A 17494-nucleotide genomic window follows, 5' to 3' on the forward strand; every position below is an offset into this window, starting at 1 on the left:
GCAGCAGGTGAGGAGCTGCAGCAGGTGAGGGGCTGCAGCAGGTGAGGAGCTGCAGCAGATGAGGAGCTGCAGTAGGGTGAGGGGCTGCAGCAGGTGAGGAGCTGCAGCAAGTGAGGAGCTGCAGTAGGGTGAGGAGCTGCAGCAGGTGAGGAGCTGCAGCAGGTGAGGAGCTGCAGCAGGTGAGGAGCTGCAGCAGGTGAGGGGCTGCAGCAGGTGAGGAGCTGCAGCAGGTGAAGAGCTGCAGCAGGTGAGGAGCTGCAGCAGGTGAGGAGCTGCAGTAGGGTGAGGAGCTGCAGCAGGTGAGGAGCTGCAGCAGGTGAGGAGCTGCAGCAGGTGAAGAGCTGCAGCAGGTGAGGAGCTGCAGCAGGTGAGGAGCTGTAGCAGGTGAAGAGCTGCAGCAGGTGAGGAGCTGCAGCAGGTGAGGAGCTGCAGCAGGTGAGGAGCTGCAGCAGGTGAGGAGCTGCAGTAGGGTGAGGAGCTGCAGCAGGTGAGAAGCTGCAGCAGGTGAGGAGCTGCAGCAGGTGAAGAGCTGCAGCAGGTGAGGAGCTGCAGCAGGTGAGGAGCTGCAGCAGGTGAGGAGCTGCAGTAGGGTGAGGAGCTGCAGCAGGTGAGGAGCTGCAGTAGGGTGAGGAGCTGCAGCAGGTGAGGGGCTGCAGCAGGCCAGGGGCGGGTCTCCATCCTGACTGAGGGGGCGTGGCCTGGCAGTTCTTGGCTTTTCCTGCCTCACTTTATCATCTCGCCTGTGACACAGTTCAAGCCAGGCGTGACGATCTACACCTGTAATCCCAGCACTTGGGAGGCTGATGGGGGAGAGTAAGTCAAGGCCAGTTGGGCCACAGCAATGAGATGATGTTGGAAAGAAAAAAGAGAAACCCACCTGTTTGCACTTTTATGCTAAGCGGAAGATCCTTGGGTGGCAGGCACGCGGGCTCTCTCAGGAAGCTGCCAAGCTCGGTCACTCATCTGTATGCCCCGCTTCACTCTGTTGACTGTTCCTCTAAGCTCTCAGAAGGTTTGAGTCTGGCACAGGTTCCATTTGTCTAGTTTTGATTTTTGCTCCCACTACAAAGCCACTGTCCCAAGGCTTTTTCTGATTACTGTTTTAGGCTTTGCTTTTAAATTTTTTTTATTCCATCTGTTAGCTTTTTATGACATAAGCTGAGAGCAGTGTTTCATATTTTACATGCGGACTGTCCAGCTGTTTCAATAATGTGTCTTTTTGTTTTTTTAAACATATTCCGTTTCTGGGCACGGTCTCATTATAGTCCAGGTTGGCTTTGCAATTAGTCTGTAATTGAGAATGACCTCAAACTTGCCTCTGCCTCCTAAGTACTGACGTTAGATGTGCGTGTCACGAAACTCGGCTAGGTGGAACTACGGATCAAAGCCAGGGCCAACCGCACGCGCAGTGAGTGCTCGCTCCACCAACTGAGCTACACCTCTGGCTCCAGTAACACTGAGAGGACTTCGTCACAGTGTGGGCTGTTGAAAACTCTTGGGTTGAGGCTAGGGCTGTAGCTGAGCGGAAGTGCTTGTCTCGGACAAGGCTTCTCCCTTCAGTGCCTGCCTCTGCCTTCCAAGTGCTGGGATTTAAAGATGCACACCACTGTACTAGGCCTTCTCTTCTGGACCGCCAACCAGCTCCCCAAATCATGACAGACTTGTTATTAGTTTTGAATGTTCAGCCTAGTTTAGGCATGGTTCTGGCTAGCTCTTTTAACTTAAATTAACCTCTTGCTCTTTATCTACCTTTTGCCTCTGGACTTTTTACTTTTCTTTCTGTATATCTTACGTGCACTGCTTCTCCTGTCTGCTGGCTGGTGGCTGCCTGGCTTCTGCCCTGGGCGTGTTCCTTGTTTTCTTCTCTTCCTTCTCTCTCCTTTCCTCTCCTCTCTCACCTTTTCTCCCTCCCCCCACTCCACCTAGCTTTCTCCTCCTATTTATTCTCTCCGCCTGGCAGCCCTGCCTATCCTTTCTCCTGCCTAGCTATTGTCTGTTCAGTTCTTTATTAGACCAGTCAGGTGCCTTAGGAAGGCAAGGTGAACCAGATACATCGTTACATAGTTAAACACACATCCTTGCATCATTAAACAAATGCAGATAAACAAGAATAACCCAGCTTTCCACAGTTAAACTAATATTCTGCAGCATAGACGAATGTAACTCATCTTTGCCTATTTAAAATAATATTCCACAACACACCACCACACTTGGATTTTTTTTTTAACCAAGTCTTGCTATTTAGGCTAGGCCAGCCTTGAGCCCACTATGAAACCCCGAGTGGTCTCAAACTCACTTAGTAACCAGGGTCAATGCACGCTTGCCATCCTCCCATCTCTAGGCCATGCCTTAATTCCGCGTGTTTGCAGGTTTGGATGGGGGCACTGGGTGGGTGTGCTTGGAAGCTCTTGTTCCTGCCTCTGTTTCTGACCGACTTCTGCCTGTGCCCCACTCAAGGAGTTAAAAATAAAGGATGACCAGTATGTGAAGGACTTGAAGAAGCAGTCGGACGACATCAACCTGCTTCTAGAGAGGATGGAGGAGCAAGTGAAGAACGTGATGAAGAACTTCCGTCAGGAGCTCATTCACATCGAGGTGAGGGTTTGTGGGGACACCGGGAGGACAGCTGCACCTGTCCTGACAGTCTGGGGGGGGCAATGGCTCCGACCTCTGATTTCTTTCTGGTTTTAGGGTTTGTTTGCTCATTCATTCCTTTATTCAGCAAGTGAGAATCAGGCGCTTAGTGTGTGACAGACGCAGTTCCAGGGGCAGGCGAGACAGCCGTGAGCAAAGCGGAGCCCCCGTCGGAGCCTGTCGTCTCCCGGGAGGCAGCCAGACGACACGCGTACACTCCTAGGCATACGATTGGCTGGTGCTAATGAGGACTGTGAAAGAGCAGACAGGGCAGAGCGTGTTCAGTCAGCTTTCTGTCTCGGTGACAAATCCCAGAACTGGACGACTTAAGAGGAAAGGTCTGACTTTCGCTGATGGGTTCAGTTGGTTCTGTCCATCGTGATGGAGAAGATGTGGCCGAGCAGTAGTGTTCACGTGAGGGGCAGCAGAGCGGGCATATGCCTGCGCTAGAGAATGCGCTCGTCTCCCCTTATCCCACCCAGACCCCCCAACCTCTTCTATGTAGGTCCCTAATCTACTATGCCACCCATATTCAGGGTGGTTCGTTTTCTTAGTCTCAGACTGCCCAAGAGGTGCGCTCGAAGCTGTCTCCCAGGAGACTCTGTTCAGTAGAGATGAACCACAGAGAATAAGTGAGGGACGTCAGTGCTCCAGAACCACAGTCAAAAGGAGCTGTTTGCTGGTATATGGCAGTGATGTGAGGGGTGGGGACAAGAAGGGACAAGCAGGAATCAGAGATTATTATCTTGAAAGACACGTTCAAGATTGAGATTGTGTTTTAAGTCTTCCAAAATCAGGAGAGAGACAAGAGGGCTGGGGCCCTCCCAATTGTCACCCTCTGCATTTTCATGGTGGCAGGCATTCACAGTCTGCATGTTGTCTTTGCCGTCACAGCAATGCTATCAAGGCTGAGGTGCATGCCAAGGTTTGCCTTGCCTCCAGCACCAGGCCTCCGATAGGCTAAGCTGTGGGACTCTGGGCAAGCTTCCTCTCAGCATTTGTGAGAAGTATGCCATTGCTAACTTCCATTCAACCCTTTCAGCAGCCATTTGGCCACATGAAATCTGGCAAGTTCATGTTTGTGTGTGACCTCATCTATACGGCTGGGCACCAGGGCCTTTTCCTGTCTTTGTTGTAGAAAGCCTTTGAGTTGGAACGTCAAGAGCTACTGTCCAGTAATAAGAAGAAATGGGAGCGAGCACTGCAGGCTCACAATGCCAAGGAGGTAAAGGGGTGGGTGAGCAGGTGGGAGTGTCCAGGGTGACCTGTGGGCAGTATTGGATATGGCCGAACCCTGAGCCTTGAGTACCTTGGGTAGGACTTGTGTGGCCCATGCTTTTTTCTGGGCTTCATCATTAGTCAGTGTGGCTTCAGGGCTGAGTGTTCAATGGCTTTCCACCATCTCGTCATTACCTTCTTGGGTATCCACTCCAGTCCTAGTATTTGTGACCCAAGAAAGTGTTTTTCTTTTTCATTTTTTTTTTTTGAGAGAGGGTCTTATATAGGTCAGGATGGCTACAAACTTTCTTTTTTTTGCTGTTGTTGTTTTGTTTTGTTTTTTCGAGACAGGGTTTCTCTGTAGCTTTGGAGCCTGTCCTGGAACTCACTTTGTAGACCAGGCTGGCCTCAAACTCACAGAGATCCACCTGCCTCTGCCTCCTGAGTGCTGGGATTTAAAGGTGTGCTCAGCCACAAATTTTCTGTATATGGTCAGGAGTGACTTTGATCCTCTGCCTCCATCCCCTGAGTGCTGGGATCAGAGGTATTATTATGGTTTAGATAAAATGCTACGGTTCCCCCAGTGGCTGCGAGCCACGACGGGCAGTGGGTCCCAGGCAGGGATCCGTGTGGCGGGTAAGAGACCTTGGCCGGTCATCTGGTCCCAGGAGGAGTCACGGGTGAGAAACAGATGGATAGGCATGCAAGGAAAGTGGGTATTTATTTGGTGGGTTATGGAGGGGAAAGGGAAAGGGGAAGAGAGAGAAGAGCAGAGAGAGGGGCTTGTCTCTTAAAGGGACAGGGTACCCAGGTGACAGACCAGGCCGGCAGATCATAACAGGTATGCACTGTTATGTCTGCTCTATGAAGTACTAGGGGTCCAACCCAGGACTTCCCGTTCACATGCACTAAGCAAGCACTCTTTCAACTGAGATACATCCCCAGCCCAGGAAACTTTTAATTAACTTAATTATTGTTATTAATTTTTGAGACAATCTCACTATGTAGTCCTGGCTTGCCTGGAACTTGATATGTGGAACAGATTTAACTTGAACTTTTGAACATGTAGAACTCCCTATGTAGAACAGGCTGACCTTGAACCTGTGAACTTGTAGAACTCCCTTTGTATTACAGGCTGACCTTGAACCTGTGAACGCGCTTTTGCCTCTTGATTGCTGGGGTTGCGGGTGTGTACAATCCAACTTTAAGACACACTTAAAAGTAGCGTAGGAATAGTGTGTCACTTTATTTCATAGGTACAAAGAGCAGAAGTGACACAGTAAGATGAATTATTGTTATGATTTTGCACTGTAAAGGCTAGGTTATAGGGTATGTTTTTCCTTTGAAAAAATATTTTTTAAAAAGATCTGTGGGGGGCTGGAGAGATGGCTCAGTGGTTAAGAGCATTGCCTGCTCTTCCAAAGGTCCTGAGTTCAATTCCCAGCAACCACATGGTGGCTCACAACCATCTGTAATGAGGTCTGGTGCCCTCTTCTGGCCTGCAGACACACACAGACAGAATATTGTATACATAATAAATAAATAAATATTTTTAAAAAAAAAAAAAAAAGATCTGTGGTTTTTTTTTTTTGTTTGTTTTGAGTAGGCATGTGAGCTTATGTGAATGTGTGTAGGCTCCCACAGAGCCAGAAGAGGTTGTTAGATCTCCTGGAGCTGGAGTTACAGTGACATGGAGTCATGTGGGTTCTGGGAACCAGACTTGGGTCCTATGCAGGAACATCACTGTCTGAACAGCTGAGCCATCACTCCAGCTGCTGTGTCTGTAGTTTTCTACAGTAAGAACCCAGCCAGGATTCTGAGAACCCAGTCTTGGAGCTTGGGCCTTTGAATGCTGAATCATCTGTGCTGCTATGGGTGCTATGGTACTGCGCCTATAGTGAGGGCACCTGCACTAGGAGATGGGTCGCCAGCCTCGGGCAAGGGCCTGGAGAGTGAAATACACACACACACACGCACACACACACACACACACACACACACACACACACACACACACACACACACGCGCGCGCGCGCGCGCAAGAATACTCACTTTATTGTGTCCAGGGCAGCTTATGTAATGTCTTCTTTGACCAATGGCCACACCCTAGCTCTTCTTCAGCTGAAAGCCACCCGAAACCACTCCCCTGCCATCAGGAACTCCTGAGGGTCTCGTGCTCAGAGCAGCTGCAAACACAGGAAAGTTGTTTTGCTCAGAGCAGCTGCAGGCATAACAGGTTGTTTACTCCAGCAGGCAAGGGGGTCACAGGAAATTCAGGGTCTTGGGGGTCCACCATCCCCAACAGAATGCCAGCAGACATCCCTGTCCGTGAGACTCCAGGCCCCACACTGTACCCTGCTTGTCGGGCTCTCCTGAGGGTTGAGTTGGGAGGGAGGTTCCCTAATCTGCACGGCTGTCCACCCTCAGCTGGAGTACCTCATCACCCGCATGAAGAAGGTGGAGGACTATGAGAAGCAGCTCAACAAGCAGCGGGCCTGGGACTGCGAAGAGTACAACACCATCAAGATCAAGCTCGAGCGGGACGTTCAGGTGAGAGGCGGCCGGGAGGTGACAAATGGAGTCTCTCATCTCTTCTCTCTCCTCTTCCTCTTCTTCTTCCTCCTTCCTCTTCTTCCTTGGAGGGATAAGATCTAATGTAGCCTAGGCTGGTCTTGAACTCGTGATCTTCCTATTTCCTAAGTGTCGTGAGCCTCTGTGTGAGGGTTAGGAACAGGATACACAAGTCCTCTGCAAGAGCAGACAGAGCCCCTAGCTAGGGAGCTACCCTCTCCAGCCCCTTAGTTTAACTGTTAATGAAGGAAAGAAATGCTTTTATTTTAGGCTGCTCATGCTCTGTCTGTCTATCATCTATTTGTCTGTCTATTGATCTATACATCTATTGTGCTGGGGGCTGAATTTAGAGTGTCATTCACACTAAGCACATGCTCTCACTGAGCTATAGGTCTAGCGCTCCTTTTACTTTTTATTTTGAGATAGTCTCAAGTTATCCAGGCTGGCCATGAAGCCACCCTGTAGTCTAGGGTCGCTTTGAAATTATGACACACCTGCCTCAATTGTAGGCTTATGCTCATTTAAGACTGTAAACTCAGTTCTCAGTAAGAGCTGCTGGGAATTTTGTTTGTTTGTTTGTTTTGATTTTTCGAGACAGGGTTTCTGTGTGTAGCTTTGGAGCCTGTCCTGAAACTCACTCTGTAGACCAGGCTGGCCTCAAACTCGCAGAGATCTGTCTGCCTCTGCTTCCCCAGCACTGGGATTAAAGGAGTGTGCCACTACCACCTGGTTTAGAGCGGCTGTGTTTTTTTTTTTTTATTTATTTTTTGGTTTTTTGAGACAGGGTCTCTTTGTGGTTTTGGAGCCTGTCCTGGAACTAGCTCTTGTAGACCAGGCTGGTCTCAAACTCACAGAGATCCGCCTGCCTCTGCCTCCCAAATGCTGGGATTAAAGGCGTGAGCCACCACCGCCCAGCTGAGTGGCTGTGTTTTAATACCAGGATGTTGACCACAAAACACTGAGTACATGCCAGCCCCAGTGGCAGTTAGTGCACGGCTGGGGATGGAGCCAGGGGTGTGATGGTGCATGCCTATAATCCCAGAATTTACGAGGTGGAGGCAGAAGGATCAGCAGGTCATCTTTAGCTACATAGCAAGTTGGAGGCCAGCCTAGGTTATATGAGCCTTTCCTCAAAAACCCACCAAACAAGCAACAATAAACTATGCTTACTATATAGCAATCAAGAATGGCTATGCTGAGAGTAAACCCTAAGAAGATTGACAGTGGGGCATTGGTGTGGAAATTATGTTAAGCATAAAGAGAGAAAACTAATACCTACTATGCAAATTATGTCACTGTGCCCTGCAGAGGTGGATTGTGGGAGACACAGGCTTCTGTGAATCGTGTGGGATCCTTGGCTACACTGCCATCGACCCCCATGTGCCATTGCCTTTGGGACCCCAGTGGAGCCCAAAGGGCTTGGGACTGGTGCCAGACACTCAGCACAGTGGCAGTGCCCAAGGCTTTGGTCCCTGGAATTGCTCTCAAGCAAAACCAGGAGCAAATGATTGTGACAGAGGAAGTAAAAATGGCCAAGAAATAGACAAACGTGTGCAAGCAGAGATGCAAATCAAAGCAATCAGATGACAGTTGCTGTGGTTGGGGTGCCGGGGTCTGGTTGCTTTGGGATTTTGCTTATAAAATCAGCATAGTCAAATTTGTCCAGATTGCAAAGGGGAAACGGACTCAAGTCCTTCCACTCTTTGCAGTATTCAGTGGCATGAGACACTGGAAGTGGTTCCCAGGACTAGCAGTGTGGTACCAAGGGCCAGAGTGATGGCTCAGTGGTTAAAAACACTCACTGCTCTTGCAGAGGATGGGTTTGGTTCCCAGCACCCACCTGGCAGCTCGGGTTCTGGCGTTCACCTGCATGTGGTATACATACATACATGTAGGCACTCACACATACACCCTAAAAAAAAGATGAAGCTGGGTGGTGGTGGTGCACGTCTTTAATCCCAGCACTCGGGAGGCAGAGGCAGGCAGGTCTCTGTGAGTTTGTGGCTAACTTGGTCTGCAAGAGCTAGTTCCAGGACAGGCACCAAAGCTACACAGAGAAACCCTGTCTCAAAAAACAAAAAAACCAACAAAACAAAAAGATGGTACTGGAGATGTCCCTGTGTGTGTGTACCCCATGGTATAGACATAGAGGTCAGAGGATTTGCAGGATCAGTAACTCTCGTCCTCAGTAATGGCAACAAGTGCTCTTCCTGGCTGAGCCACCATCAGTGTTAATGACAGAATTTCTAGTTTAGGTTGCGGCACATGCCCCTGAGCTCCCTCTAGAGCATGACTTGAACAAAGCACTGTCCTCAGGGACAGTACGTTACACTAGGGCCGGCTAGGTATGCATGTATGTATGTGCGTATTTACTTTTAAAATCGACACCAGATTCTCGAGCAACAGCTTCAGCAGATGAAAGCAACTTACCAGCTAAACCAAGAGAAGTTAGAGTACAACTTCCAGGTGCTGAAGAAGAGAGACGAAGAGAGCACTGTGATCAAATCCCAGCAGAAGAGGAAGCTCAACCGGTCAGTGAGCCAGTGGATAGAGCAGCTTGCTTGGCAGTGTGTGTGTGTGTGTGTGTGTGTGTGTGTGTGTGTGCGCGCGTGCGTTTCTATGCTGTCCCTTGAAGAGGTGGGTGATAGGGGCCACCTTTGTCCTACCTGCTTCGCCACCCCAGTTGGAGTTCCTTCTCTCCATCAGCTTACATGATGTCCTTAACAACCTGAGAACAAAATACGCCAAGCAGATAAAACAGTTTCAAGAGGAGAACCAGTCCCTGATCTCCGACTTCAAAAGGCTCGTGGGGCAGTTCAAGGAGCTACAGAGAGCCATGAGGTGCCCCGGGAGTCTGGTCTGGAATGGGGGCGATGGCAGGAGGGAGAGTGGGCAGGGGTGCAGCAGCAGCAGTGATTTCACTGGACTTGAGGTCCCCAGCTCTTCTGGAAGACTCACTCATGCTCCACGTCCCTCTGTCCCTTGACTCACGGGTCACTTGTCCGTTTTGATTTCTCATTGGGACAGCTGCATTTTATCCCATTCAGGGTCCAGGTGTTGGGGATTTGAAATTCTTCCTTGTGTTCTTATCCTATTGATGGTTGGGGGAAGGGGGCCGGGGGCCGGGGGCCGGGGGCCAGGCCTTAAGGATGGTTGGCTGTGACTCTGCTTTACAGACACTTCACCATTATCGACGCGGAAAAGTTTCGGGAGATTTGGCTGATGAACGAAGAAGAGGCGAAGGCGCTAGCGCAGAGAGCCTTTGACGTGGACTGCGTTATCCATGTTCAGCACCTGGGGCTGCCCTGGAAGACGCCTGACTTTTGGTTCCTGCGGAATGTGGGGCCACTTTCCATGCAGCAGCGGAAGTCAGCCACACAGATACTCGAAGAACTGCTGCTGCAGACAGGTGACTGAAACAGTCAGGGAGACGGAGCGGCCCTCTGGGAACATAGACCAGCCTACCCATCTTAACACGGCACAGGCAGGAGAGATGCTCAGTAGCGGGCTAGTGAGAGGGTTCGGTGGGTAAAGGAGATTGCCGCCAAGCTTGATATCTTGAGTTCAAACTCCAGAACCCACACGATAGGACAGAAATGACTCCTGCAATTTGACCTCTGACTTCCACACACCTGCCCCCACATGCAATAAATAAAAACACGCTTCCTTTCATCTAGTTGTTTGTGGTTCCCAGTACCTCACACATGTCAGACATGCTCCAAGTCACTGTTGTATCTACAGCCCTCACTTTACTTACAATATCGTTGGAGATTATCTGGTTGTAGTAAAAACTATTCTCTCCACATGGTACCGTGTTGAGTCTGTGCCCGAATTCCCTCAAACAGTCCTCTGGTCATCCCTGGCCTGGTTGCTTTGGGGGTTACTTGTGTTGCCTAACGAACAGCCCCATTCATTTGTCTTTTCGTTCTCTTTGTTGGAAATTGTTGGTGCAGATCCCTATGAGTGTGTTTGCGGGGTAATGGGCAAATGCCTTTGCTATCTTGTTGGAAATCATGACAGAGAGATGTTGTCATTTCTGCATTCTTAACATCGTATGCTATCTGAGACTCTGAGTCATGTATTTTTCTTTTTTTCTTTATGAGAGAGTCTCATGTGGCCCAGGCTGGCCTCAAACTCTACGTAGCCAAGGCCAGCCTTGAACTCCTGATGTCCCTGCCTCTTCCTTCCAAGTTCTAGGATTACGTATGGCATGTGCTAAATCATAGGTATTGTCTTACCTTTTGAACAACCAGTAAGCCTTGGGTGATACACGATTTTTAAAATATATTAATTCATGGCCGGCCATGGTGGTGCATGCCTTTAATCCCAGCACTCAGGAGGCAGAGGCAGGTGGATCTCTATGAGTTTGAGATCCTGGTCTACAGAGTGAGTTCCAGGACAGCCAGGGCTGTTATACCCTATCTCAAAAAACAAAACAAAAAATTATTTGTATGTGTGTGTGTTTGTGTGTGTGTGTGTATCTGAGCCACAGCACATGTGTGGGTCAGAGGACAACTTGCAGGAATTGGTTCTCTCTGTCCACCATGTAGATCCCAGGGATCAAGTTTAGGTTATCAGCCTAAAAGGTAAAAGGCAAGCACCTTTTGTTCAGGGAGCCATCTTACCAGCCATTATACCATGATTTTATTTCCCATGTTCTGAGTAAGAATTAACAGGGTAAATAGAGGGTAAAAATTTTAATTTTTTTAAAATTGTAGTTTCTTCTTTTTTTTGGGTGTGTTTTTCTATGTGTTTTCCCCCTTTAATTGCAAAAAATTATGTGTGTATATGCTACATGCATGTGCCTTAGGAGGCCAGAAGGTGGCGCTGGATCTCCTAGAGCTGGAGTTACAGGTGTCTGTAGACTGGCAATGTGGGGCTGGGAACTGAACTCAGGTCCTGTACAGGAGCAGGAAGTGGCTTAGCCTCTGCACCATCTCTGCAGCCTTCTTCTCATCTTAAGGGAAGTTTTGGCTCCTGCTGTCGGCTGTCAGGTCTTGGTGACAGGGTTCCTCTGTGCGGCAGCCATCTTGTCCTTTTAGTAGGCTACTTCTAGTCTTTGTGGGTTTGGAAATCATGTAACTTGTCTCCAAAGCGCAAATAAATAGGTTCATGCTCTCCTCTCCCTCCTTGGTTCATGGTTGGATCTGAGCATGAAGCCTCCAGATAGGTGAGGTTTGGGGAAACATCATCCTCCTGGGCGGGCCGGGACTGTCCTAACTCTCCAGTCTCAGCATTCACATGTGATTGGCCACAGAGACAGTAAGCAGGCCATTTGCTCAGGGAAAGCCACCCAGCAGCTTCTCAAAGTCCACAAGCCAAGAAATCATCCTCTCCCGCCTTCCTTTCTCTGACCCACTTACTTGTAGAGGAAGATGGGACAGAAGAGGCCGTGTCAGAGGATGAGTCTTACCTGGACCTGCCCAAGCAAGTTTCAGCAAAAACTACCAGAAGAATCTTGATGCTCCTGTGTGACGAGTCGGTAAGGCCTCCAAGCCCCTGTGGCCTGGAGCCAGGCGTGGCAGGCCTGCCCAGAGAGAAGCCAACGGAGTGAACGTGAAGGGCGGTGCTTTGAGAGGTCTAGCCGGCAATGGCTACTCCCACAGCGGGCCGTACTGGCTGACAATAAGGTTTTCCCTTCCACTAATCCGTCTGCCAGGTCTGTCGCTCCTGTGCCTGCTCCAGCTGTATCAAGTCTCAAATATTTGCAGTGCTGGCAATGAGGACATGTTGGAGCTGGCTCAGCGGGAGCTAGGTGGTTGCAACATCACGTGGTGTTTCTTAGATGAGGCGGTAGCTCAGCCTCAGTGGTTTTGGGGCAGCCACTCCTGCTGAAGGTCCCCTCTGTCACACGCAGCTGGATAGCATGGCATCCTCAGCTCAGTGTGACACCTGACTTTACCCCACCCCACCTGTGTCACACACAGTGTGGTTCTCTCCTCCTCCATACCCTGTTCTCCTCTTCAGGACTTGCTTCTGAGTTCTGTAGGGATCTGGAAGAAAATGGAGGAGGTGGGCACTGAGGCTGGCCTTGTTTAAAGTGCAGTGGAGACCCAGGTGTTTGCCCAGTGACTTGTGGGTGAGGTGGAGAGCAGTCTAAACCCAGAATGGGAACTGGCTTTGTTCTAGCATCCTGAGACTGGCTTAGGCATCCCCAGGTGACCTCCATGAGGACCCCACTGCCTGGAGGCTCACTGTTAGAGGTTCTGCTCTGCGGCATTGTCCCTATAGGGTCGCGTTGTGGATAACTTGTTCCTGGACCCCGGCTCTGACTGGGGACACCCTCCTCCTTTTCTTCCCAGGGTTTCCTCATAGAGAGCAAACTGTTGAGCCTGCTCCTCCCTCTGGAGAAGAGTGAAAGCTATCTGCTGAGGTTGGACGCCATCTTCTCTGTGAGTCCCACTGGGCAGACAGGACATGGGGTGGGGGCCGGAACCTGTTTTCTCAGCAATACCTCAATCTTGAGAGTATACCAGAGTCTCCCAGGCTTTCAGATTGACTTTGGTGTCATGATCTGTGTGGAGCACCCCGCCCACCTCCCCTTGTGTCATGATGTGTTGAGTATCCCCCAGGTGTCATGATGTTTGCCCCCCTCTCCCAAGCTCTGGGCTTTGTCCCAGTCTTCTGATGGTTCCAGTTGGCTGCATCTTCCTGGCTCTCACCCTAAACCTTCTATTCAGGCCTCATGGATGCTGAGCAGAGCCTCTTACTCTTAGTTCAGAGGAGTTGAGGGTCTAAGAGTACCCCGAGTTCATGGCCTATTTGGGGAGATCTGAGCGGCCATCTTGTTTTCTCCCCAGGCCCTGGGAATTGAAAGTGAGGATGACCTGTACAAGCTGGTGAACTTCTTCCTTCGGTACCGGTCCCATCATTTATCCTCTGCCAAGGTGGGGCAGGGTGCAACTGGGAGAGCGTTTTGTTTCTCTGTGGGGGCCTGCCTGTCTTTCACTCTGCCCCTGTCTGTGACATGTGCCCTGTGCTCTAAGGTGGCACATCCCTCTACCGTCTCGTAGCTGTTTGGGGAATGTGGTCTGGGGGAAGTTGGGGATGTCTATGCCAGGAATGGCTAATCGCATTGGCTTAGTTATTATTATGTTTTATTTGCAAAGGGCAGAATGCCTGGGGGAGGGATGGGATGTGGCTCTATACCGAGGCCTAAGGGCTCTTTCCCTGGGCTTTCTTCAAAACCAGGCTTCAACCACCGTGAAATCTGAATGTGTCACACTCTGCATGTTTGCTCCATCACACTCCTCTATGAGGCAGGGCTCATGTGTGACACCGCGAATATTACACTGCAAACAATTTCATTATGAGATGCAAAGAGTAGCTACCTGGAGAGTCACATTAAAAGTTACAAGATTTTAATTTAAAAGTGATTTTAGTGTCGTTAGCACCAGGGTGAGTTTCCTGACAGCCTTCAGAAAGAGAGTGTCCAAGGGCTGGGGAATGTAGCTTATTTGGAAGGTACTTGCCTGGCATGCATGAAGACCTGGGTTTGGTCCACAGCATTACATGAACAGTGCATGATCGTGCAGGATTGTGATCTCAGTACACAGGAGAAGGAGAAAGACCTTAAAGCGCATGCGACATCTGAGGAAGAGTATTTTCAATTAGTATCATAGTTAAAGACGAGTTTCCTTATTTTATAAAGAGCTCACATAAGCCAATAAGAAAAAAAAAAAAAGACCAGCAGTTCAAAGAAAGCATGGGGCAGTCTCCACTGTGTCGCTCAGGCTGTCCTCAAACTCTTCCATCCCGCTCCTTTGCCTGAGTCTGGGATGACAGTGTACACCGCACACCTGGACTAGGACAGGCGACTCTAAACACGCGGTTGCGTGTGCGGGGACTGCACAGTAGAGCTTGGTGTCTGCCAGCGTATAACTGAAGCTCTGTGTGCTGGCACACATAAAACCTGGTGGGAGTGTAATGGCTGCCACCTTTGCTGGGGACACTTTGACAGCATCAGTTACTATATATATCTTTTTTCTATAGATAGACCTTAATCTTAATACAGCTGACTTTCTTGCCTTTAATTCTTCTTATTTTCTTTTTTGAGACAGGGCCTTATGCAGCCCAGGCTGGTCTCCAACTCTGTGTAGCCAAGGATGACCTAGAACTTTTAACTCTCCTACCTCTGCCTCTCAAGTGGTGAGGTTAAGGCATACTCCTGGGTACTCTGCTTAGTGAAGTTGAGACTATATGTATATTATAGCTTTTTAAAAAATGATTTATTTCATGTACATTTGTGTTTTGCTTGTATGCATGTCTGTGTGAGGATGTCAGATCCCCTGAAACTGGAGGTATAGACAGTTGTGAGCTGCCATGTGATTGCTGGGAATTGAACCCTGGTCCTCTAGAAGAGCAGCCAGTGCTCTTAACCACTGAGCCATTTCTCCAGCTCCTATATTATAGCTTAAGGAGTGTATTTAATAATTCATGAAGCACATTCACAATGAGACACTACTCAACTACAAAACAAAGACCAAGGAAGCTCTTTATATGACTATACGGAAAAAAAAATTCATGAGGTTTATTGGTCTGTGAAAAAAGTAAAGTAAAGAACACGTACAAAGATTTATATAAAAACAGCAAGGAAGCTGAACTATGGCTCAGTAGGTAGAGACACATGCCACTAAGCCTGGCGTCTGAACTGGATCTCTGGGACCCATGTGGTTAACAAGGACAACAGAGTGCCACAAGTTTTCCTCTCATCTTCACACATGTGCCCCCTCCCCACAAATAAATACATATAATTAAAAACAGGGCAGAAAAGAAAGTACGTGTTTGTTCAGAGACACGCTATTTTTTTTTAATCCCTGGGTGCAGTGGTGTACACTTGGAATCCCAGCTGAGGCAGGGGGATCATGAATTTGAGGCCAGCCTGAGCTCTATAACAAGATCTTGTCTCAAAAAATAGCTTTTATTTCTCCCCCCAGTGGACGCAACTTGTAGCACAAGAAGCTTGCTAGCATCACCTTGCCTGTAGGAGGTAAACCGAATGAATCGGGAGTGGGAGAAAATAGGAGAAAGACTATTTGAATTTTAAAATGACACAAGGGTTGGTTCTGTATTGTGAGTCAAGGGTATTTATAGCAACGGAGCACATGCTACCACTCCAGCGAACACCTGTGACGATGGGTTAGCGATAGAGCACAGCCCTCATTTCAGGGCTCCGTGCACCCCTTTCTACCTGCCTTCTGTCTTTATGTAAGGGTGTCCGTCTGCAAGCGTGCTGGAAATTTGCTTTGACTTCTTCTCCTCCTGTTCGTTGCATGTGTTTGGGTCTCAGCAGCCCACGTCAGCAATGCTCCTCTCTCCAGGAGAGTACCTCCATTTATACGGAGCGCACAAGTCTGATGTCTGCGCTGGAGCGTGTGAGCTTACTGTCCCAGGTGGACAGGAGGAGCCAAGTATCTAAATCAGAGGTGGAGTCCATCGTCGAGCAGGAGACCCTGCAGGGAGGTGACTACGAAAGCCTTGAGGACAGGGAGTTGAGAGAGAAGGAGGACCTATCTTCTCCCAGGCTCATCCACCCCAACGATGTCCTTAAGATTCTGGAGGCCTTTGTCATGGGGCTGAAGAAGCCCAAGTAGGCAATGTGCGGTGGTGATGAAGGGCTTGCCTGAAACCCAGGGACTGGGAGGCTGGGAGGCAATCAGGGGCGATTGATTGGAAAAGGGGCTGTACACACACACACACACACACACACACACACACACACACACACACCCATACCCATACAAATGTGATTTTTTTTTTTTTAACAGCAAGTATATGACTGGCTTCAGTACCATGACTGTTATTGCTTGGGGAACTGGTGTATTAAGTGGTGATGGTGACACCATTGGTTTTGACTTTCAGGGAAATCCGGCCAGTAGTGAGGGTGAAGAAAGATGTTCGCGATAACTCCAGGGATTCCGAGTATTGGGAGTCCCTGGCCCTGGTTATCCCTGTCTCCAAGCAGAACCTCTGGGATGCACTGTACAAGGCCTTGGAGAAATATTAGTCAGTACCGGGGCACAGAAGGGCAGGGGCCTGGGTGGTCTATACGGACAGTCCTGCCCACAGTCATAGCCGTGTCTCCCATGCTCACAGTTTGACGCGGTAGAATGTTGGTAGGTGGTGGTGGTGGTAGGTGGTGGAGGGTGGCACCTCTAAATCCCACCCTCCTTGTCTGTCCCTGTTAGCCTGGGAAAAGGGGAAATGTTCCAGGTCTTCCTCTACTTGAAGCCAGGACAGAAACGCCAAGGGTCTGGCTTCTAATCAGTAGAGGAGGGAAGTCTGTGCTGGCCTCTGTCTAACCTGCTTCCTCTGCCTCACCCCCAGCCTCGTGCTGACCCAGAGGGCCAAGCTGCTGATGGAGAATGACTCTTTGGAGCAGCAGAACGCTGAGATGCAGTCCCTGCTGCAGCAGTATCTCCAGGCCAAGGTGAGTGGTGGGACCCCAGGAGGAGAGGGTTGCTGGCAAGTCATGGGTATCTGCCTTCTGCCTAGGCAGAAGGACCGTAACTGTCCCTTGGATGCCATGGCTTTGGTATCACTCTGTTGTGATCACTCTTTTTGCCTTTAATTTTGTTTTAATTTTTTGAGGCAATGTGTCAGGTGGCCTTGGCTGGTCTCAAACTCCATTTGTAGCCAAGGATGACCCTGCATTTCTGATATCTTGCTTTCACCTTGGGGAATTGGGATTTCAGGCATAAGCCACCACAGCCTGCGTGTGCGGTGCTGGGGATCAAACCTAGAGCTTTTACTCATGTTAGCCAGGCACCCTACAAACTGAGCTACATCTGCCCCCTCCCCTCTCAGCTTGCACATTGTAGTTCAGGCTTGCCTTGAACCCATGACTGTTTGTCTCAGCCTTCCAAGGGCTGTAATGAGAAGCATGAGCTACAATGCCCAGCTGTAGAAGCATTTTTTTGTTTTGTTTTTGTTTTTCGAGACAGGGTTTCTCAGTAGCTTTGGAGCCTGTCCTGGAACTAGCTCTTGTAGACCAGGCTGGCCTCGAACTCACAGAGATCCGCCTGTCTCTGCCTCCCGAGTGCTGGGATTAAAGGCATATGCCACCACCGC

The 17494-nt window shown here is 49.5% G+C and overlaps 1 protein-coding gene across 2 annotated transcripts in view; it reads left to right on the forward strand.

Moving 5' to 3' along the window:
* Positions 1-17494, forward strand: part of Drc1 (dynein regulatory complex subunit 1) — a 36777-nt gene that overhangs the window by 17357 nt on the left and 1926 nt on the right. The window contains exons 5-16 of one of the 2 annotated variants that reach the window (XM_075955034.1): positions 2458-2595; positions 3773-3859; positions 6281-6403; positions 8816-8955; positions 9131-9265; positions 9601-9833; positions 11794-11906; positions 12727-12816; positions 13225-13311; positions 15745-16013; positions 16286-16429; positions 16751-16853. In XM_075955034.1, the coding sequence (XP_075811149.1) occupies positions 2458-2595; positions 3773-3859; positions 6281-6403; positions 8816-8955; positions 9131-9265; positions 9601-9833; positions 11794-11906; positions 12727-12816; positions 13225-13311; positions 15745-16013; positions 16286-16429; positions 16751-16853 (1662 nt within the window). The remainder of the gene's footprint in view (positions 1-2457; positions 2596-3772; positions 3860-6280; positions 6404-8815; positions 8956-9130; positions 9266-9600; positions 9834-11793; positions 11907-12726; positions 12817-13224; positions 13312-15744; positions 16014-16285; positions 16430-16750; positions 16854-17494) is intronic. The other variant, XM_075955035.1, reaches the window with a different exon arrangement.

The sequence above is a fragment of the Microtus pennsylvanicus genome, chromosome 21, assembly GCF_037038515.1.
Source record: "Microtus pennsylvanicus isolate mMicPen1 chromosome 21, mMicPen1.hap1, whole genome shotgun sequence".
Taxonomy (NCBI): domain Eukaryota; kingdom Metazoa; phylum Chordata; class Mammalia; order Rodentia; family Cricetidae; genus Microtus; species Microtus pennsylvanicus.